The 23,923-nt window shown below is 38.4% G+C and overlaps 2 protein-coding genes across 2 annotated transcripts; both read right to left on the bottom strand.

Moving 5' to 3' along the window:
- Positions 1-1,492: 1,492 nt before the first annotated feature.
- Positions 1,493-2,344, bottom strand: LOC116013220. The gene has a single exon (XM_031252867.1). The coding sequence runs from the start codon at positions 2,342-2,344 to the stop codon at positions 1,493-1,495; it is 852 nt and encodes a 283-aa protein (XP_031108727.1).
- A 113-nt stretch (positions 2,345-2,457) lies between these two features.
- LOC116013219 lies at positions 2,458-3,156 on the bottom strand. Its single transcript, XM_031252866.1, has one exon. It carries the CDS (start codon positions 3,154-3,156, stop codon positions 2,458-2,460), a length of 699 nt encoding a protein of 232 aa, XP_031108726.1.
- Between the last annotated feature and the right edge of the window lie 20,767 nt (positions 3,157-23,923).

Raw genomic sequence — 23,923 nt, 5'->3', positions numbered from 1 at the left:
GTCGCGGAAAGAATTCTTCAGGGCTCGATGCGTCGAGCCCCTGTCTCGACGCGTCGAGAACTCTGAGTCAGCCTTAAACTATGCTGCACGGAAATTGACTATCTTGCCCCTATTTTGTTCTCCCTATATAAGGCTCATTATTTCACACCTTTGAAGGCAAGTAGAAAGTAGGTAGAGGAGGAGGCACCCAATAATCTTAGATCTAGTTTTCTTTTCCAATTTCTTCCCCTTTGGGGAGGAAGACAAATACTCCTCCTTAGATTAGCTTAGCTTAGTGTAGATGAAGATGATGATGTAGATCCAAAGCTTTCCTTAGGTAATATATTTCTTCTATTATAAAGTTTGATCTTTTATGTTCTTGCTTTGTTTCTTTTGTTGATATTAATGTTTATCATGCTAGAGTAGTGTAGTTTGGGTGTGTGTGCCCTTGTTAATCTATGGATTGATGCTTAGATTTCATCTTATGATCTTGTGTATTGTGGGAGTACGATTGATGTTTGTATGGATGATGTTGTTTAATCTTTGCTTCTATTTCTGGCCGGGATAGTTAGTGAACCGAGTGGAAGTGAGAGAGTGCGCGATAGCGGCCTCTCACGAGCCCAACTTATCTATATCTCCGCTCTTAGTCCGAAAGGACGAGACCCGAGAAGAGTGGTAGGCAAGGTGTTCGATAAAATGCCTCAACCGAATGAGGATTGAGAGTCTGAGTGTGACGCCACTCGGTACCAATATCGTGACTCCCTAGTTCAATCCCGAAACCCAATTCCAATCTACCTACGATAATCAATCCTTTGGCTTAGCATTGGCATGCATCCCCTTCTTTTACCTTTTGTATTTTCCATCTTATTTTACTTTCAAACTCTTTACCCAACCAACCATGAACAAACCTTCTCCTTACGATTCTTGCAACTCTTACCTTTCAACCTCATAAATGCCAACATAAATTCGATTCCTATTAGCCATCCTTGAGAGACACGACACTCGGGGAGTCTTGATTCTTCGTTTTAACACCCACCTACACATTCAACCTCACCACATACTAACAACATCATTTATTGATCTAGGGTTTTTATATTTGAATTGGATTATAAATTTCTCTTATTGATAATTGATGCGCAGCTTTTATTGATTTGCTTTGGAGAGGATTTCGTCACAACGAAAGTTGGGTAAAAGACTCAGCCTAACCAATTTCAACCTAATTTTTTCCTACTATGAGAATAGGGGTAATTTGGGGGCTTACAATGCTTAGGTGCTTAAGGTTATGATTGATGCATCACGAAAGTAGGGCAATCTTAGCCTAATTCTTGTTATTGATTATGAAAGTAGCTAACTTGAATTCTTGAGTGCATTGTCAATAAATCCCTTGGTTAATTATTTTTCCCCTAATTTTGAGATTGTTAGAGTATCAAGATTGCAATATCCCTAATCTGACCCATTCTTTTATCATATAGATTTTCGCTTATTTTATTTGCATCTTTTATTTTATTTTATTTTAAGGTGCTTTGGAAATAGTTGATGTTCCTGGCATCAGGTCAATGGTGAATTCCACTTCTCTTTCAGGGGGCATTCCTGCAAGATCATCCGGGAACATGTCCGGAAATTCACACACCACTGGGATCCGACTGATCTCCAGTTTTTCTACCTCCGTATCCTGCACCAGACAGAGGTACACTTCATACCCCTTTTGTGCGTATTTTCTCAGTCTTCGCATTGTCATCAGCTTTGGTTCGGGCTCCTTCTCGATTCCTCGATATGAAACCCTTTTCCCTTTCGGTCCTCTTAACAGAATTTTCTTTTCATTACACACTATTCGAGCTTTATATTTCTCTAACCAGTCCATTCCCAATACCACATCTATACCTTCCAACTCAAACCGAATAAGATTCCCGGGACAGTTAACTCCCGCTATCTCTATAGAAACATTCTCATATATGTTCTTACAAGCTACTACTAGTCCTGAGGCAGTCATTACGTTAAGGTTTAACCTAGTAGTAGATCTTAACCCCAATTTATCAGCAAGCATGCAAGAGATGAAAGAATTCGTGGCTCCTGTATCAAATAGAACTAAACCAGGCACATAGTTTATTAGGAAAGTACCGGCAACGGCGTCGCTTGCTTGAGCCTGGGCGCTATTGACAACGAAAATTCTCCCCTGGCTTCCTGAATTGCTGGCCCCAACTGGTTGTTTTCCTCTATTGTTGTTAGTATTGGAAGCAGCACTCGATGGTCTACCCTGGCTTACTTGTTGGACATTATTCCCTCTGCCATCTCCACCACTAGATTGTCCCTGCCTCGGTCCTCCAGTAACCCTTCCCCATTGATTTGGATTCAGGGGTGGAAGCATGTAATTTACTCCCCTCGACAGTTTTCACCAGGGTGGATCCTCCCGCACCGTGGGCATGGGTAACCCCTTACTTGGCTTACTTCCCCCCTTCTTTCTCCTTGCCTGCTACCGGCTTATCCTAAGTTTGGTTTCTTACTTTCAAGTTTCGATTTCCCCTGCTGCGCCTCGGCCTTTCTCTTGTTTCGGCCGTACACCTCCTGCTGATCCAGGTGCACTTGATAATAGTCCGATACCCGTTTATATGCCTCTTTCAGGGTTGAACACATAAACGGTGAAAGAGCTCTTCGGGTATCCCAGTCCATGCCGCGCACAAATCTTCTGACTTTGCTCACTTCGTCCGGCACAATATCCTGGGCGAACCTTAGCAGTTCTATGTACTTTGCATAATACTCCTGAATACTTGCCCCTTTTTGTTTCAGCCTTAGAAATTCTTCGCATTTAATTCCTCGAATTCTTTTAGTGTAAAACTGAGCCCTCAATGCTGTTTTGAAGTCTTCCCAGTCGAAGTCTGGGTCTTGCAAAAGACCAGGCCCTGTTGTAGTCCACCAATTGTCCGCAGCCTTTGTGAGGTAGTACACCGCGGAGGATATTCTCTGATCCGCAGGGCAGTTTACTGCGTCCAACAACTTGTCAAATGTTCTGATCCACTCTTCCAGAACCACGGGATCTTCTTCTCCGGCATAGGTCGGAGGGTGCCTGCTGGCTATTGCTTTGGCATAATCTACTCGGGGCTGAACTTGATTTTGGTTTGGAGCCTGCTGAGCCATCATGAACTCAGTCATTCTTTCCATCATCTGCACCATGCGATCCATGGTAGAGGTTTCTTCGTTGCCCGCACGACTACGTGTTTCAGGTCTAGGAGGCATATTTACTGAACAAGCAATCAGCTTCCAAAAAGGTTAGAATTTCGCAACCTAACCACCCCAAACGCAACATCGTATCTACTCAATTACTATACTACAATTTCACTGCTCACTTTACCACATTTATCAACAGAGTGCTATAGTAGGGCACTATAGTCAGTAGTGTATCCTACTTTCCGAATCATCAAACAATCACAATTACTAACTACAAACACATACGATCATTAACAGAGATTATATCACACAATGAACAATTTTCAAGATTATATGCAGCAATGATAGGTGATCCCCTTTACCGCTATCCAGCCACCAGCTCCGATTCCGTTCCGAAGGGTTTACACTTGGGTTAGGGTGACATAGTAACTTAAGCTTATCTTAACAAACCTAGGTTGACTCAATCCTATGCTCTGATACCACCTTGTGACACCCCGGGTTGGTCAACCTTACAACCGGGAGCATCACCGCCACACCTAGGGCGAACCCAGCTAACCTTTAGCGGTTCATCACTAGGTGCACAGGCTAATTTTCCTGACATACACACCCTTCCCATACACCTGTAACAATTCACAACTAACTAACTCGACAACAGTTGAGGTATAAGTTAAACATTCCAAACACACACACACACACACACACATATATATATATATATATATATATAAATCCATAGGTGTGATAACGACGTCCTTAGTACCCCAAAACATAAATTAGATGTATATATATATTCACAATGCCAAGTTTGGCAATTGATCTACTAAGACTGCTGCAGAATGTGTACACAAAAATAGAGTTTTAGACACACAAAAGAGCTGGATGATGAAGAGGAATCGTCAGGAGCTAGCAGGGTGTAGCCGGGTACATAGGGGCCTTCCCCTATCATATGCTGTATATAGTCTCCAAATCCAAAAACTGAGCCATTATCATTCGGTGAAGTTACCGAACTATACGACTCATTGATTGTTAAAGGGCAACAATGAAGCACCCGTTAGCACGACGGCTAAGTAAGAACCCATAAGCTTCTCATTTATAGGTAAAGATGTTTTAACTTACCAATGACCATAGCATAGAATTCCTATTAATTGACATGCTTTCATGCTTGTAAATTACGATTATAAATAGGCATAAAGCTATCATATGCACATTACACGCGTGAATTTCACTACCATACTTGACATCTTCACAATATCCCATTTCTCATACATCACACGACTAGTTTCTTGGAACTAGTATCACACGTCTTATCATAGCCATTGATTTAACCACTACATATGAAAAACTCGACTTAGTTTCATTTCAAAGTATGAGCCTTATAGGAAATGTTGAATATTCCTTGTCGTTGACCGATTGAACCTGGAACATGGGCTTGCGGTCATTACCCAAGTTTTCTTCTCGGTCCCTTGGACGATGGTTCATTAGAATGGCCCCTAGTGTGGCCCCGCCTAGGTCCATTAAAATGACACCAACCCGGAGACGACGGAGTCAATACGCTTAAGTGTGCACACCCCCACAGTTTAGCCATACATGAGTGACGTAGAGACTCGGCGAATAGACTTCGCCTAAGTACGAATACAACCGTACATATTTCAATGACAACCTTCGGTAATTGTAGCCCGAGGTAAAAAGACAACAAGGTCCTCTTAACTTCTTGATACTAAGGTTTTATTCATTTTAGACATTCACTACTCTTGTTCCGACAATACGCTCACCTTTCCTACTTATACACTCATTAACATATGTATTCAACAGGTGGTACATAATTCACATATCACGATAACAACCAACATGGCATGATTACACTATCAGATTCTTTCCTATACTCACAACGCACTTTATTACTTATTCATGTTCACAACACATAGTTCACATACACTACCTATACCTATACATATATATATAACATTAACATACCTATACTCATATATATATCATATATATACGGTACATAATATAATATATATATAATACATATGATGTACAATATGTAATATAGATATAGTAGGGTACGTATATATTGTAATATATACCCATAGCATGTAATTGGCAATATAATATATAATAAAGGTATATAATAGGTATATGGTACATGATATAATGTATATGAATAATACATATATTTTACAACAATATATATATATATATATATGTATATGTTACGGTATATATATAATATGGATTTTACTACCTATATACATATACATATATATCAAACACACACACATACACAATATATATATATATATATATCACGCCACACACACACATACACAATATATATATATGTCACGCCACACACCCACATACACAATATATATATATACACACACACACACACACACACACACACATATATATATATATATATATATATATATATATATATCACTCCTAATTTATGTGTACAACATGTCCAATACACAAAAAGTTCATAAATTACATACAACTTCATGGATTGGAAATTAATTCACCAATTACCTACTTTGAGTAGCTATAATTCCAACTTGAGGGGTAACCTACCTCAATCTCACTATGAACACAAGAAATTCGATGATTGAAGCTCGGGATTCAACCTTTGCTCTTAAAACCCTAACATAAACACGGTAATACAAATAGGGTTCAACAAAATTCTACCCAAATCTATGAACTAGGAGTAAAAGTATAACTTTTAACCGAATAAAATTAATGTTTTACCGAATAGTTTGACACTTGTGAAGAAAGCTTGGCTATGGAAGGTAGAGCTTGATGGAGGAAGAAGAAGATTTCTCTCTCTCTCTCTCCTCTCCTTGAATTTCGGCCAAAGTGAGGGGAAAGGGGAAAAATTTTTGTTTTATATGATATCCCTTATAAGATTAGGATAAGGATGCTTTGGAGATCAAATCACAATTTGGATCATCTTCAAGAATATTTTAAATAATCACATGTGGCTAGAAATAGTGACACTTGTCACATTTATGTGGTTCCAAAAATAAAAATCTTCCAACTTATCAATTGTGGTCCAAACAAATAAAGTTTCGGTGGAAAATAATTTAAATAGGAATAATTTTGAAATCAAAAATTTATCTCAGACTAAAACTCAAAATTGGGCTAGGTTCAGTACCCCGTGAAATATAGCGATGCTACGATCAAAATAAATTTTCGCTGCTATAGACCAAATTTTCGAGGTATTACAAAATTTATACTGCAATGCATACAAATACATACATATACCTCTATACTATAAATTAAAAAAAAAATAAATTAAAATTACTATTTCAACTATTTAATTTACGGATTTAGTTGGAAATTCAAATACCTCCCAACATAATCTATTTACAGTATATCCAATGAGTGATTGTATTTATTGTGGGGCGAAGCGCATCAAATATGAACCATCGGGCTTTTGTTGTTCAGGTAGACAAATTATGCTCATCTCAATTGAAATGCCTACAATTTTAAGGAATTTATTTGTTGGTCCACACTTTGTCGCAAAGCATTTTCAAGCATCTGTTAGAACCTATAACAATACATTTGCATTTACTTCATTGGGAATAAAAAACTATGATAAAGACTTTTGTAGAAGAAATAAAGGCATCTACATATTTAAAGTTCAACGTCAGATGTAGCACTTTGTGAATGATTTATTGCCTAATGAACGTTCTCCTCATAATCTGCAACTCTATTTCTTTGACACTGAGCATGAACTTGAAAACAGACTTCAATGTGCTGATAGGATGGACAAAGATATTGTTAGTGCACTTAATCAACTCATGTCAAAAATCCATACGCTTAATTTCTCAGAAGTCTTAAAAGATATTACTAAAACTGACGAGTTTAGCATAATATTGCGTTCAGATGTTTCAATGAATCAAAGAACTTACAACATGTCATCTGCTTCTCAAGTTGTTGCAATATGGATTGAAGAAAATAGAAATGGGCTTGATGGAAATAGAAGCATTAGGGTATATTTACATGGTGGGAAGTCAAAATATATTCAATACTATTATGGTTGTTATGACCCCTTACAATACCCACTTCTATTTCCACATGGTAATATTGGTTGACATGAAGATATTAGGAACATTTTGGTACTACAGGATCGAGACAACCATTGAACATTAATCCAAATAATATTAATTCAATTAAGAATTGATTCAAGCTGAAAATTTTATGTTTGCCAAAGTAAGAAAAAGAACATTAGTGTCATGTAGAGAATATTATGCATATGAATTTAAAGTTTGGTTGGGGGATAAATCACTGTTGTTACACACTGGGTGACTATTGCAACAATTTATTGTTGATACATATATCAAGATTGAAACTCAAAGACTTGATTATTTAAAAAAAATAGAAAGTCATTCTGAGACTTATCAAGGACTTGTGGATAGCGTAGAAATGGGCACAACTATGGGTGCTGATGTCGGCCAGAAGGTTATTTTACTTGTTTATTTTATAGAATGACCGCGTGATATGTGAAGAAGATACATGGATGGCATGTCACTTGTGCAACGATTTGGCAAGCCTGCTTTGTTTATAACAGGCACATGTAATCCTAATTGGATTGAGATTAAAGAATTTCTCAAATTTGTCAATGAACCACAAAACATGCCAGACCTTCTTGCTTGTGTTTTCCATGCTAGACTTGAAGAGCTGAAAAATGACATCTTTAAGAGACAAATTTTTGGAGAGGTTGTAGCGTATGCATATGTGATTGAGTTTCAAAAAATGGGACTTCCACATGCTCACTTTCTTATCATTTTGAAGAGCAAATTTTAAATTACAACTCCTACTCATTGTAACAGATTTATATCTGTTGAGATTCCTAATAAAGAAAGTGAACCACACTTATACAATATGGTTAAAAAGCTATGATTCATGGTCTTTGTGGTTCACTAAATCTTAATTGTGATTGTATGCTTCACCGCCAACAAGAAGTTGCTTCATCTTGCAAAAAATAAGTATCATCGATCCTTTAATGATGAGACTACTTTTGACGAAAACTCCTACCCTATATATCGTAGGAGGGACACTTCAACAAATGTTGTTGTCAGAGGTTTTCAATTTGATAATCAGTGGGTTGTCCAATTTAATCCAGATTTGTTGGCAAAATTTGATTTTTATATAAATGTTGAAATATGTGTTGGGATCATATGTGTGAAGTATATATATAAATATATATACAAGGGACATGACATAATCAGCCTAAGTTTATACGCTGGTGCCGATGTTCATGAGTTTGATGAGATTAAAGAATACCAAAGTGCAAGATTGTAACACCCCGAATTTTAATAATCCAAATTAACCTTAATGAACATACAATTATCCTTCAAAGGGGTGTTACCGCCACACCTAATCATTCTAGATTAGATGCTCAGGCTAAACCTTTATTACAAACTTTAATAGTGCAATAAAGTTTTATCACTATCCAAACTTTATTACAAGAAATTCTCAACTACAAAGCCTTAACACAATAAATGAAACTAAACTACCATTCTAAGTTCTCAACATTTGCTCAACAATAAGCTCATAAAGGATACTAGCGTGCTCTTGATCAATTGCTTACTCAGATCCTGAAAACAAGTTTAGGAAAGAACATAGGAAACACAAAGTTAGCATAAAAATGCTAAGTAAGGTTCACTTTGCCCCGTAAAATATGTACATTTTTAGTTAGAAAATAAGTATACTTTGTAAATAGGTTTTTAAGACTCAAATGGCCACACTTTGAAAACATTTAGCCAAAGCTTTGAAAGGACATTTCAAAATAGTTTATACAGTGTTTTTTTAGACAACATCTCATCAAGTAAGGAAACATTCAAAAAAAGGGTTTTCAAAATAAGGGAGGAAGTTCTAAAAGTTTAACTCACACCCAAACAAGAGATTTACCCACAATAAGGTTTTAACTCCATTTTCCCAAAACAACACACTTGCAACCAACAAATAGATTTTCTTAAACTCAACCGTTCAAAATTTAGCTAACACCCAAGTAGTAATACCAACCATTGTAAACCCAACTTTTTGTGAAACAGTTTTCACTCAACATCATAAATAGGACTCCACTAAGGTTGACTATCACACTAAGTAATAGTAACCACCTCACGAACACACATATATGTAAGTGTATAACTTTACTAAAATAGTTTTAACTCAACATTATACATAAGGGTTATAATACTCTCCCAAATTAGTTTTCACTTAACATTATAGACAAGCTAAGGTTTATAGCTTTTCTCCAAAATATTTTACTCAACAACCATGCTACACTTTACCCAACAATCATTCCATATTTCATATAGAGTAATAGATCCTTAAATAATAATAATAATAATAATAATAATAATAATAATAATAATAATGTTATAAACTTCATGATATCGTAATCATGGTTCATTACATTCAAAACATAGCATCATTTATATGATAATAGTAGTTAGCAATTCCAAGCATTATAACCGTTCATAAATCATTCCCTAGTCACTTCCAAATCATAGTACAATTATTATGAGTCAGTCAAGGCTTAATTTTTTCTCAAAATGTTTCCAAAATATATATATATTAGTACATAATACTTTACAATATAAAAAGATCATTTTTATACATAATCATTTATCATATGCATTTCCAAAATATACATAATATAGATATAGAGGAATTCATTACATCATATAGTTTACTCATCAAATAATAATTTCAAGTATAGAATTTCTCACAAGTCATTCTCAAAAACATATATGTGTCAATAGTCGTAGACAGCGAGGAATTCAAATCATATTTCTCAAATGTCAATATATCATAATAAATAAGTGGAAGTATCCCAATCATAATCAATCTCAATCTCATTCTCAACATCACAATAGTGGGGTAGGGACATCATCTTAGTGAAGCCCTCAATGAACAACAACCCTCTACTGAACACATCACAACCCCCACTTTACCACTGGTGGAAACAGGACCACTACCTTAACAGCACGTTTGGTTCACATAATGAATTTGGAAGGAATAGGAATTCTATTCCATAGGGAATAGAATAGGTAAGGAATAGAACATAAATTGTATTCTATTGTTTGGTTCGCTGGAGGAATATGCTTTAGGAATTGTATTACAACGTTTGGTTGGTTAAAGGAATAGAAATGGAATATATGTTTAAAAGACATAAATACCCTTATATAAAATATATTATTATTATTGTTATTATTATTATTGTTATTATTGTTATTATTATTATTATTATTATTATTATTATTATTATTATTTTTATTTTTATTACTACTACTACTACTACTACTATATAGAATTAATACTTTTATATAATACTATTCTATAGCAATTAAAATATTAAAAAATGATCTATAAATTATGAAAAAAAAATATTCATATTAATAACAAACAAATTTAAAGAGCATTTAATAATATTTAGAAGAAAAAATTATTAAGTATTTCAGGAAGTTGGTTTGAGATGGGTGTCTCTCCTTATTTCAATGAGTCTTCCTTCAACAAATGATCAGATATTCAAGAGTCCTAATATTACTATAAAATGTGATGGGTTTATCCTAAGCAGAATACAAGTTCTACACAGCACACACCATTCTTCCTACAAATTAAATTCTAATATGATCAAATCTCTTATATTAAATTCTGTCTTGCACCAAGGTAACGCGTTTATCATAGGCCTTGAATGATTTCATCTTTTCATCTCATCGGTAATCTTCACAAGTTCAACAAATGGCTTTTCCCTGGTAATTGGCAAGCATGGACCCTGGACTTGGGTTGCAGTTGCAAGTTCATCCGCAGATGAATCACCAGCCTTAATGTACTCTTCTATACATTACAAAGTGGTGAGTCTTCAAAAGGGAAGAACAATACAATGGCGGAAGTGATGCAATGGATCAATCTCTTTTTACGAGTCCCTCGATGAATTAGTATTGTAACACCCCGGCTCGGCTATACCGTACATCCGGAGTAGTTACTGCCACACCTAGACTGAACCCAATCAAATCTAGAAAAAGTTCACTCTAGATGCACAGGCTAAAGATAAGGAAACTGTATCAAAACATCATAACCATCATAACTTTATATATATATATAGCATCAGCAAAAGAGTAGCTAAACTAGCTACTAACATGTACCGTAGTTTTCTTACAGCCCATTAAACAAGAGTTTGAGCTAAACCCGACCTTACTAGCCATCATGGATCTACCATGGCTATAAAAGATATATACACAAAAAGGTCAGTCCTGAATTTTCTCCCGAGACACAATCTAATCTAATGAGCGGTACACCGGGCCAGTATACGTGCCCCAAACGAGGTGCCACTCGCCCTCGAACCAGGTAATATGGTCCAGGAAGTTACAAGTGCTGATGACCATCATCCACTCCTCATGATACTCCGGAGGACTAGGGTCCCACGGATAGGGGTAGTGAACGACAAACTCAAGGGGGTCACTCTCCGGTAAAACCTCAATGGGATAAAACCCATAGCTCGCCTCGATGACATCCATAGGACACAATCGATTAACGGGGGCAGGAGACCAAACAGGTACCACTGGGGGAACAGGAGTAGGAACGGGGTCAGGAGTACAAGCCGAAACTGGAGGGTCTGGAGCGTAGCCGGGAGCAAACAGGTCATCACCCGATAAGTACTGTGCATAGTCGTCATAGTCTACGATAGGAAACATGAACTCTGACGGGTCATTAGAGTTCCCGGGGCTGCACGAGCCCACGCTAGACTGCATCTGATAAAGGACACAACGAAGTGTAGTTAGCACGACGGCTAAGTAAGGAAATCCATTGTCACTCAAAAGTAAACAAAGGTTTCGAAAATATAATAATTAGAAAGCTGTAAAGTTTACCCATAAGTTTAAAATCTACCTGCAACCAGATTATCAACAATAGATAACATAGCAGTATGTACGAGGTCAGTCAACATATAATACTTTTTATTTTCGAGAATTTTTCATCATTTTTAACACAAAAGAGAGAGAGTTCAGCAACACGTTTCAGTGCTTAGAATACATCACATTTTGGGATAGAATCATTTCTTTCTCAATGTCGTTAGAGAGTAACTCTTTTCTCATCATTAAAACATCCTTAGTTTCATATTAGCAAGCGTGAGGCCTTTGGAGCATTCTCATAACTCCCTCTCTGACCACTTGGATCATCGAACTCGGGGTCAGTGGTCATCACCCGGTCTAACACTGATCCCCTGGACGTAAGGTTCGTTAAAATGATTCCTAGCTGGCCTAGCTAGGTCCGTTAAAACGACACCTACCCGAACTTCTGGAGTAACTATACTTTAAGTGTGCACACCCCCATAGGAATACCGCAGGGTGACTTCTCAGCCATCTTAGGTCGGGTTGTGGCTCCTCAGTTGATACTTCCGTTGAAGGTTGAGATGTGGGTTGAGCATCTATGATCTGGATCGGATCAACTGAGTTAGGAGCTTTTTCCTTGGTATGCTCTTCATCATCTGATTCTGACTGAAGTTCCGCTACATCTCGAACTATCGGTTTCTTCCCATCGAGAGGTGAGTTTAATCTCTCGATTGACTTCGACTGAGCTTCCTCAGCTGCTTCCACTGACTTTGGTGGTTGATCTGTTGATGTTCTATCATCAAAAGAGACATGTATGGATTCTTCAACCACCAACCTTCGCTTGTTGAAGACTCTGAAAGCTTTACTGGTTGATGAGTACCCCAGAAATACTCCATCATCTGCCTCTTCATCAAAGATTCTCAGCTGAGTTTTCCCATTGTTGTGGACATAGCATTTGCATCCGAATGTGTGGAAGTAGCTTACATTCGATTTCCTTCCATTCCACAACTCATATGGAGTCTTTCCAACTCCTTTCACGATCAAGGACCGATTTTGGGTATATCACGCTGTGTTGATTGCTTCTGCCCAAAATCCTTGAGATATGTTAGCTTGCGAGAGCATGGTCCATGCAGCTTCCTTGAGAGTTCTGTTCCTTCTTTCAGCAACTCCGTTCTGTTGAGGCGTTCGAGCAGCTGACAACTGATGATGAATACCGTTTTCGTTGCAGTAGCTCTCGATAACTTGATTAACGAACTCTCCACCTTGATCTGACCGAATCTTTAGTATCGAGACATCCTTTTCAANTTTGGTAAGGCAACTTTTGTCTCGCTTTTCTTGGTTAAGAACACGGTCCAGGTGAATCTTGTGTAGTCATCTACTACCACAAGAGTGTACTTTCTTCCTCTCATGCTGGGTGGGTCTACTGGGCCAAATAAGTCCATATGGAGAAGACTTAGTGGTCTAGTAGATGATGTCTCGGCTTTGGTTTTGAAAGAGGATTTGGTCTGTTTACAACGTTGACATGCCTCACAAATCTTGTCTTTTCGAAACGTAACTTTGGGCAGTCCTTCCACAAGGTTCCTCTTAGTAAGCTTGTTGATAGTTTTGAAGTTCAGATGGCTAAGCTTACTGTGCCAATCCCAGCATAAGTCTTCCTTGCTCCTTGCCAGCATACATAGGGATGGTTTGGCAGATCTCCAATCCACTATGTACATGGTTCCTTTCCTTGCTGCTTCCAGGACGACTTCGAGAGATTCCTCTTGTATGATTTGGCACTTGCCTTTGGTAAAGATTACTCTGTAGCCCTTGTCACAGAACTGGCTTGTGCTAAGGAGGTTGAATTTGAGCCCCTCAACGTAGGATACCCCCTTGATCACCAATTCATTCTTATGAACTTCACCAACAGCCTTTGTACGTCCTTTCTTCTCGTTGTCTCCAAATGTCACCAGGGGACCTTCGATGGGATGGATGTTCTCTAGCAGTGTTAAGTTTCCCGTCATATGTCTCGAACATCCACTGTCAATGAACCATATGTCCCTGGTGTCCTGCAAGCAGATCAAGCAGATTTAGGTACCCAAACTTTGGGTCCTGGTTGGTTAGTAAGTTTAGGCATCCATTTATACCTTGGACCCATTACTCCAGGCCTAGGTGCAATGTAGCCATTATACGTTTGATAATCATAAGGAATGCTAGCAAAGGTTTTGGGCCTCTTTGGTGCATAAATCAATTTAGGTATAGACTTTTCGATCAGCTTATGCACCATGCCTTTCATACGCTGTTTGGTCATGTGAAATTGCTGGAAGTGAGGTTTTTTTCCAGAAATCATGATTCGATGACCAATTCTCACTAGATGGATAGAGTCTGCCTTTCTCCATCCGTGAGTTCCTAACTTTTTGGGTCTCAGACCTTCCATATTTGCCTTGAAGCGCATTATATGGAATGTAGCTCCTTTTGTACTTGGAATGGCCTTGCGAGAGATAGTAAGGTGATCTCTCGATATTGTTTACCCGGCCATTCTTCATAGCTTTCCTATACTTTCCATTGCTGGTGTATAGGGACGGTTTATGAATAGCTACTCTGGTCTTTTCTGTTGGTCTTTTATGACCTTTGTTTGGTTTGGGTTGAGATCCTCCATGATTTGAAGTTCCCAAACCATTGGTCTGTTTATCTCTCGAGAGACAGTCTTGATGGAACCCTAGACCGGTTCTATCACTAGTAGGTCTGTGATCATTTACCATTTTCTCCATAGCTTTGGAGGAATTAGTGTTTGATGCTATGACCTTCCTAAGATTAAGCTCTCTGGTCTCTCGAGCCAGTAGGATTACTTTGGCTTCTAACTCACTTACTTTGAGAGTTAGCTCCGAATTCTCTTTCGAGACATTCTTAAGCATATCTCTTTCAGCAATTAGCTTGCTGTTTTCTTCCCGGATTTTGGCATGAGTGCTGTTAGCGATACCGAGATCCCTTTTAAGTGTTTCAAGCATCTCAAAGGGATCTTCATCGCTTCCGAACGAAGAACAACGAGAGGTAGAGGTAGAGCAGCTAGATGTGGAAGTAGAGGTTACCTCATTGTCAATGGCCATTAGACATTTATCCTCTTCTTCCTCGGTGTATAAGTAGATGAGTCCCCTCTCATCTTCTGAGCTGCTGCTGCCTTCACTGGAGCTCGATGTCTCGGACTCCTCAATTGCTCTCTCGAGTTCCTCAGCAACAAGCGCCTTTCTGCGCAGATGTTTCCTTGAATCTCCCTTGAAGCCACTTTGTGCTGGCTTTTCTTTGGATTCCTCCTTTCTCCTGGAGTCCCTGCCTTCTTGGCCTTGATACTTACTTACCATAGGGTAAGGGCACTCGGCTTTGAAGTGTCCTGGTCTCCTGCAGTTGTAGCAGAGACCCTGATTTTCCTCCTCTATCCTTCTGGATGAATGTTTCTCATTGTTCCTTCTTGAGGAGGAAGGTGAACTTGTGTTGCTCTCCGTTGACTTCCTCATGAATTTCCTGAATTTCCTCATGAAGAGAGCAAACTGTTCGTCAGATAACATATTAGTGGGATTAGGATCTGACCTTGAAGAGGTGGATGGTTGATCAGCAACCAGCGCCGCATTCCGTCTGTCCACCACGTCCTCATCTCTCGGAAGCATCTCAAATTCGAAGGCTTTGAGATCTCTGAAAAGTTGGTCGGTTGTGGTGTTCTTCAAATCCCTGTGATCACGCATTGTGATCACCTTCATTTCCCACTCCTTGGTAAGGCCTCGTAAGACCTTCAGGTTTAGCTCCTTTTGTGGAATCTCCTTCTCGAGATCACTGATCTCGATTGATAGCTTCATGAACCGAGATTCCATGCTGTCGATGCTCTCCCCTGGCTTCATCTTGAAGTCCTNGCAACCAGTGCCACATTCCGTCTGTCCACCACGTCCTCATCTCTCGGAAACATCTCAAATTCGAAGGCTTTGAGATCTCTGAAAAGTTGGTCGGTTGTGGTGTTCTTCAAATCCCTGTGATCACGCATTGTGATCACCTTCATTTCCCACTCCTTGGTAAGGCCTCGTAAGACCTTCAGGTTTAGCTCCTTTTGTGGAATCTCCTTCTCGAGATCACTGATCTCGATTGATAGCTTCATGAACCGAGATTCCATACTGTCGATGCTCTCCCCTGGCTTCATCTTGAAGTCCTCGAACTTCTTCATGGCCATGGTGAGCTTGTTCTCCTTTTCCTGTTCGTCACCTTCACCAATTAACATCAAAGTATCCCATACCTCTTTTGCCGTTTTGCACTTTCTCACTTTTGGGAAGATGGTTTCGTCTATAGCTCTGAAGAGAATGTCCTTGGCAATATTGTCCAGGTTGTTTCTCTTCCTATCATCACTTGTCCATTCTTCCCTAGGTTTTGGGATGTACTTTTGTGTGTCTTGGGTTTGAGCTGCAGCAGTATTGACCATTAAGATTTTGACTGGTCCAGAAGTTATAACCTCGGCCATCTCATCATGGAGGGCTGATAGATACGCAAGCATGCGTGTTTTCCAGTCATCGAACCTGCTAAGATAAAAAAGAAGATGTCTCGACAACATGCTATCCATTTTAAAAAATATCTCGTGCTTTGAAAGATTTTTAAAGGGTTTTTCAAAGAAGGATCTCTAGGCAATATAAACAAAGGTTTATATCGATCAGAGAACTTGCTCTGATACCAATTGTTGGTCCCAAGGGGATGGGGTACAAGTCTAGAGGGGGGGGGGGGGAATAGACTTGTGTAAGATTTTGCAAATCTTTTTCGACTTCTCGTGTGTATTGGACTTAGGATGTTTAGGTCCGATGCCTCACAAGATGAAGACAAAGTTTTATGCGCAGCGGAAAGGTTATCCCCTTTTAGTTAGCACGAGTTTGAGTTAGTTCGAGAGGTGCGGTTATATGCAGTGCAGTTCGAGAGTTAGATAGCGAGAGATAAAAGCAGAAAGTAAATGCGAGAGAGATTTTTAAGTGGTTCGGCCAACCCGCCTACATCCACTTTTCTTNTTTTGCAAATCTTTTTCGACTTCTCGTGTGTATTGGACTTAGGATGTTTAGGTCCGATGCCTCACAAGATGAAGACAAAGTTTTATGCGCAGCGGAAAAGTTATCCCCTTTTAGTTAGCACGAGTTTGAGTTAGTTCGAGAGGTGCGGTTATATGCAGTGCAGTTCGAGAGTTAGATAGCGAGAGATAAAAACAGAAAGTAAATGCGAGAGAGATTTTTAAGTGGTTCGGCCAACCCGCCTACATCCACTTTTCTTCCAGAAACTCCCTGGAAGGATTGCACTAAAACTTCCCTTTTTAGTACAATATCGAGCGCTTGAGCTTTGATCACGAAGCCCGCCTCAAGCCTCAGGTTTTTCGCCCCGCTTCTTGTTACTCCACCTATCGAGCACTTGAGCTTTGATCACCAAGCCCGCCTCAAGCCTCAGGATCTTCACAAGACAGCTCCCAGGTTACTCCGCCTCTCCTCAGGTTTTTCTCCCCGCTTCCAGTTACTCCACCTCTCGAGCACTTGAGCTTTGATCACCAAGCCCGCCTCAAGCCTCAGGATCTTCACTAGACAGCTGCCAGGTTACTCCGCCTCTTCTTGCTTAATCCAAAGCAAGGACTTTTGGTTGTCACAGTTGAGTGTAACAAGCTCCAATCTGACCAGAAGCTATCGTTGTATCAACGTCGATGTAGGGCAGCTTCGGTCACCTTCTAGATGTATAGCAGTTTAAGCTTTGTAACTCTCTCAAACACTAAGATGTGTTCTCTCGCTATTTTGAATATCAGGATGATATTCCGGATTGAGCTCAGGCACTTGAACGTTTGAAATAGACACCTCTTAAGATTTTCAGAATTAACTCACTTCTTCTGACCAAGACTTCCCCTTTTAACTTGTGTCTTCACGTCCTTTTTATATGAGAGTTAAGGAATAATTCCGTTGGAGGGAAAATTATTCCGTTTGAAATTTGTCTCCCATGCTGTGTATGGGTCTTGCATCTTTTCAGCATTTTTCATGGAGTGGTGGTCTTGTAACTTGAACCTTTTGTTTGGTAGTGGATATTCCATAATCCACTTTCTTGAGTCCATGCTCCACTTGCTACTTTTGGTAAAAGTTACTCTTTTTAAATTCCCATTGATCCTCGTTTTAAGGAATAAGACTGACTTTGGATTAGTGCACCTTCTATCCGTTTGTTGTGGAATTCTGATGTGGCATCCACTTCTGGCACCTCCTTAATATTTTATCTCCATGATATTCTTCTTCTCCAAACTTTATTCATGCTTCCTGACCATCATTCAGCCTTTTGGAGAAATGTCAGTTTATCGAGACCAAGATTGATGTCTCGATTGTTTGATGTCTTGATCCCCATGTATCGAGAGATCTATCTCTCGAACTCTGCTTATGTCTCGAACTGGGTTGTTGTATCGAGAGATTCTATCTCTCGGACTCTGCTTATGTCTCGAGACTTAGTTGATGTCTCGCAGACCCTTATTCCTCCAGTGTTGTCCCGTGCCTTCTTCTGATCTATCTATAGGATTACAACATAAGACTTTCTAAGATGTTCACACAAGTTTACCTTAAGCTTAAATATTTTCCGAGTTGAGCTCAAGTTACCCGGTTGTATTTTCGCTCTTAGTTTACTTGTCGAACTTACATTGATTCCTATCTTTCGAGACTTAGGGGATTCTAAAATACATTTTGGTATCATCAAAACCTAATACATTATGTTCCTAACACTTCAGTGACAAGAGTTATACTTGTTTCTCAACAAAGATATTTTTCTTCCAAAGTGATGAACATAAGTTACAAAATAATATTTGAAATTCCAATAATTGAACTCAGTTGCCCGTAGGCCTTTCAAACATTATAACATTCAGGAGCAAAAACCTCGGAAGAAAGTTCGGTCGAAAACGGATCCGCGTCGCGCAGGCGCGCGGATGTCCGCACCGCTGGACGCACGGCGGACGCGCGCGTCCGGGCCGCGTCCGCCCGTTAGGCTTTGGTTTCTCGTTCTGGACGCCAATGGACGCGCGTCCAAGGTCGCGTCCGTCCCATTCTGCCAACTTCGAGCAGCAAAAACCGCGCTGTAACGCCTCGATTTTCCACTATTTTCACAAGTATAAGCCTATATGGACATAAATACAACATATACATGCATAAATTAGCTATGAACATGCATACAAAAATTACCAAAAATTCAAAGTGTAGTTTCTTGAGCCAACTAGTAGATCGTCAAGTTTAACACATAGTTTTCACATAAAATTCCTAATCTTATAATTTACTAGCAATTGTTCATTTTCAAGTGACTAAACCGACTTAAGGGATTCCTTACCTCCCAAGTAGTTTTTTTACACCGCAGAAAAGATGGTGATCCCTTTCTTCAATTTTCCACCGAAGGTCCTAAATGATGATCACCATAACAACAATAATCTCATGAATCCTTAGCTTAAAATTAAGTTCTAGGAAGAATTCTAGTCATTTTTACCGAATAAAACCAAAGTTTTACCTATTATGGAAGCACTTGTGTAGGAAAATGGCTATGGAGTTCTTGGATCTCAAGAGGAAGATGATATTTTCCTTCTCTCCTTTTTCCTTCTTTTAATTTCGAAAATGGGGGGTGTGGGAGATGATAACTTGGATCATAAGTTAACTAGCATGCTTATCCCATACTCCTCCTAATTAATTAATTAAAATTTTACCACATGGTAAATAAGGATGCCACTTGTCACAACCCTATGGTAAGTATGGTGAGTCTTATAGAATAAGATTTGTCTTGGACAGTTAGGGGTTAAATCAGATAAAAGTTCGGAAGAATATAATTTAATTCGAGAAAATTTCGATACCAAAATTATTCTAAAAATAATCCCGTTATTAACCACTCAAATCAGACAATTTTTCGGTATCTCGCGAAATACAGTGGTACGAAGGTCCGTAACAAATTCACTCTTACAGTCCGTTTAATTCTCCCTTGAACTAAGTAGAAAGTTCACGCTTAATCGAATCGTGAATAATAATCCATTTCCTAGGGAAATCCGAACTGCATATACATCCTTTAAAAATTTTTACGGTTCGTGACCAGTACGTAAATCGCAGCTTATTAATAACTAGTCTCACTTAAGGAAATCCTTCTGAAGTACCGAGAGATTATCTCATAAATTTCATAGCCTAAAAAAAATATTTTCCGAACCCTAAACTTATCGGAATAGCTGAGGGGTTACAAGTATTGATTTCTTCTTTTTCCTTTTCATGGTTTTCTGCAATCATTAGTACCATTGGTGTGTATGTTTCGAAAAGGAAATTAATTTATGAATATTATTTATTGTTGATCAATTTACTGTATGATAATCCTTTGAAAAATAATATTGTGTGAAATGATTGCTGCAAATTTCATGATACACTGCTTGGTTTTATTCGCCCACGAACATGGATGGATTATTTACCATTGTTACGAAATATTACTACAAAAATAATATTTTTATAAAAAAATAAATTTGATTCAGAGTGTTGTGATCTAAATATATTTTAAGTTTAATTAAGGGTAAAATAGTAAATAAGAAAATTTGTCTATTCCTGAGAACTCAGGAATAGGTTAATACCAAGGGGGTGTCTGGTAATAGCTATAACCCTTGCAAGGGTAATAGCTCATTCCTAAGAACATTTTTCCTGGGAATGCTATGCCATTCCAGGCCTATTCCGCGAACTAAACATGCCGTAAGTGTGCACACCCCTAACTGGGATTTCAAGCCCAGCGGGAAGTAAACCAGTCATAGTAACCCAGGATGATTTCTACCAAGTTACCCCTCAAATACTAACCCAAGATTATTTCTACCGGGTTTAATTCCAACATAGGGCCTTAGCCCACATCACAATTCACATCACAATCCAATATAGAAAGGGATAAACCTCCAAAATAATACATTTTTACATAATTCCTCCAAAAACATATATGTCATCCCAAAATAAGTTCTCATAGTAGAATGCTTTGCCCGTGGGCTATTCAAAATATAATTTTCTCAAAGTAGAGTTTATTTCCAAAGTAGTATTCATCCTCCAAATAAATTACATACATATACATATTTGCAAAGTAATATTTATCCTCCAAAACAAAATACATACATGTATAGTTTTCCAAAATAATATTTAACATCCATATTGGAGTATATATACTATTTTTAATCAAATAGGGTCTCAAGCCCTTACTTCATCAAATTTTCCCATAAGGATACATTTATATACCCAAGAATACCTTTTCTCCGAAAACAACATATAGATCCTTCAAAATAAATGTACATATGTACGTGTATCTGTATAAGCTTTTATATAATTTCAACATAGATAGATCATCCAATAATAAGCATAGTTTATGTTTTCAAAATAATACATTTTTATACAATTACCAAAATCATATATTTTATCATTAAACCATAATCGTAAATCACTAATTGTTAGCTTTCTTAAAATAGACTTCTACCGAACTTATAATAATTTATAATGATATCTCTCAATACATAAATTTTCCAAAAATATAAACCCCTCTCTCAAATAGTATAATCATACATAATTTAGTAAACAAAAGTTCTTAAGTCAAATACTTTATAAGAATACATAATGTTTCTAAATACGTATACAAAGTTTACTATCCAAGTAATTTTATAGAAGTATTAGTATAAGTCTTAAATATCAATATATGGAAATATATAAATATTTTCCCGAAAGCAAGTATACTATTTCCCAAGAAATGTATCATTTTCAAAGTAAGAGTTTCCTCAAAACATAACCCTTTCAAAGTCGTATAATACTTTTAAAACATTTACAAGAAGTTTGATTAGCTTAATTGGAAGGGACTTTATTTATTAATAATCATGAAATTAAGGGTTTAAACCTCACCTTAAACAATATGAATCATTTTATAAGGGAAGTCGAAACTTCAACCTTCCACTTACCAAACAAAACCCAAACCATCAGACCATCTTGGCCTTTAATTATTAGACTTCGTGATAGATGCCAAAAGTACCTAGCCATTTTGGAATTAATTAAGGAAGAATTTTTGCCAAACAAAAGTTTTAAAAGATGCAATCTACGTATTTTCATGTTATTATGCTAACAATTGCGAAAGAACTTTGCGTGGTATGTCTTAAAAGATTTTCACAGGGTTACAGACTTAAATCAACCAAGAAAGGCGTGAACAAAGAAAGGAAGAAAAAACACGAACTTGGGACACGCAAAGACCAACCTGAAGACAACGAAGGGGTCGCAAACGAAGAAATCCCCGTCCACGACCCCCAACCACGCGTGTGGCCTGCGTGGACTGATTCCAGTATGCATCCACGCATGCCCACACGCGTGTGGGCCGCATGGACCGGCACCAGAACCCTGCGCGATATTTTAGTATAAAAGAGACATTTCAGCTTCGAGAAAGAGACTTTTGCTAATTTTTCATTTCTCACCTTTAGTTTAGGGTTAGATAGGATTGGTGGGAGGAAGGAGAACTTCTTGGAGAAGAAAATCTTGGATCCATATAGCTTGGAGTTCCTCTTGGGTACACTCTTTCATTGTTATTAGATTTCTCTTTGAAATTCTTTCTTGAACTTTCATATTTCCTAAAGTTATTTGCTTTTTGCTTTGATCTTGTACATATGTCTTACTCTTTGAATGATATGATGTTATTAAAGCCTATGAAGGGCTAGACTTTAGGATAGGGGCTAGGAAGGAGGGAGATTTTGTGTTCATGATCTAAAATTGTTGAATGAGTTTTGATTTCTTTGGGATTATTGAAATTGTGTGTATGTTATGGATGTTCTTGTTGGATCGAGGGCCCCGATCTCTTCAAGGTTCTAGGATCATCCCTTTGGCGAGATATCGCAAAGGGATGAGAGCCCACTACTCACATCTCCTGCTCTCAATCTGAGAAGATGAGATCCGGAAGGAACTTGTAGGCAAAGTGTTTGATAATATTCCCCAACCGACTGAGGATTGGGAGCTTGAGTGTGACGCCACTCAGGACCGTGTTCCGAGCTCCTTCAATCATATTCCAAGGGAAATCGAATCTCTCTCGTATGCATTGAAACAAACTCCGTGATATTCTAGCCCCCATCCGCCTTTATTTCACATTTATTTCTTAAGTTCACCCAACCTTGAACTCTCATTACCATGTTTCACTACACTATGTACTATCTACTCTTGTGTTGTCTAAACCATAAAAGATAGGAGACTCACATTCTACAATTTGCCATCCACGAGAGACACGACACTTAGGGAGTTTAAGACTCTTCGTTTAACACCATCCATACCTTCACCACTTCACCTCACCGTATACTACACACCTTCAAATTGGCGTCGTTGTCGGGGATGACAAACGTTGAAGTTTAAAGTTTTACTATCTTTAATTGTTTAGACAACTTGTTTGATTTATTTTCTTTCGCTTTTATTCTATTACTACCATCACTTTCACACTCATCCACACACCACTTGAGCTAACTTGTGAAGGGAGCTACCTCTTGAGCTCCGATCCTTTGTCTGAGTATTTGATTGTAGGTTCTCTACTACGCAATTATGGACCGGTCTCCATCTGATGATCAAGCCTACCATAGTCATTCACCCTACGGAAGAGATCCCTACTACCCACCACCACCACCACATCAACCATATCCACCTCCACAATACTATCACCATTACCCGGCCTTTTCCATACCCATCACCCTTTCATTATCCTATGCATCCACCACCAACTTATTACCATGAACAAGCTTATGCAACCCGACATTACAAACCACCAAGATATTCTACCCACGAGATATCTCCAAATTACCCTCCAATGCACTCAGACGAGCCAGAAAACCAAACTTCTGAAATTTTTTCGCATAGTGGCCAGTCCACGCGAGCAACACGCGTGTGGGAGGCATGGATGGATTCCAGTAGCCATCCACGCCATGCCTACACGCGTGG

This window comes from Ipomoea triloba, chromosome 3 (genome assembly GCF_003576645.1).
Source record: "Ipomoea triloba cultivar NCNSP0323 chromosome 3, ASM357664v1".
Taxonomy (NCBI): Eukaryota; Viridiplantae; Streptophyta; class Magnoliopsida; order Solanales; family Convolvulaceae; genus Ipomoea; species Ipomoea triloba.
The sequence above is the reverse complement of the archived record's forward strand: the minus strand, read 5'-3'. Positions and strand labels throughout refer to the sequence as shown.

Excerpts from the sequence above, each read along its gene's own strand:
- LOC116013220 (XM_031252867.1), bottom strand. The coding sequence starts at position 2,344 with ATGCTTCCACCCCTGAATCCAAATCAATGGGGAAGGGTTACTGGAGGA.
- LOC116013219 (XM_031252866.1), bottom strand. The coding sequence starts at position 3,156 with ATGGATCGCATGGTGCAGATGATGGAAAGAATGACTGAGTTCATGATG.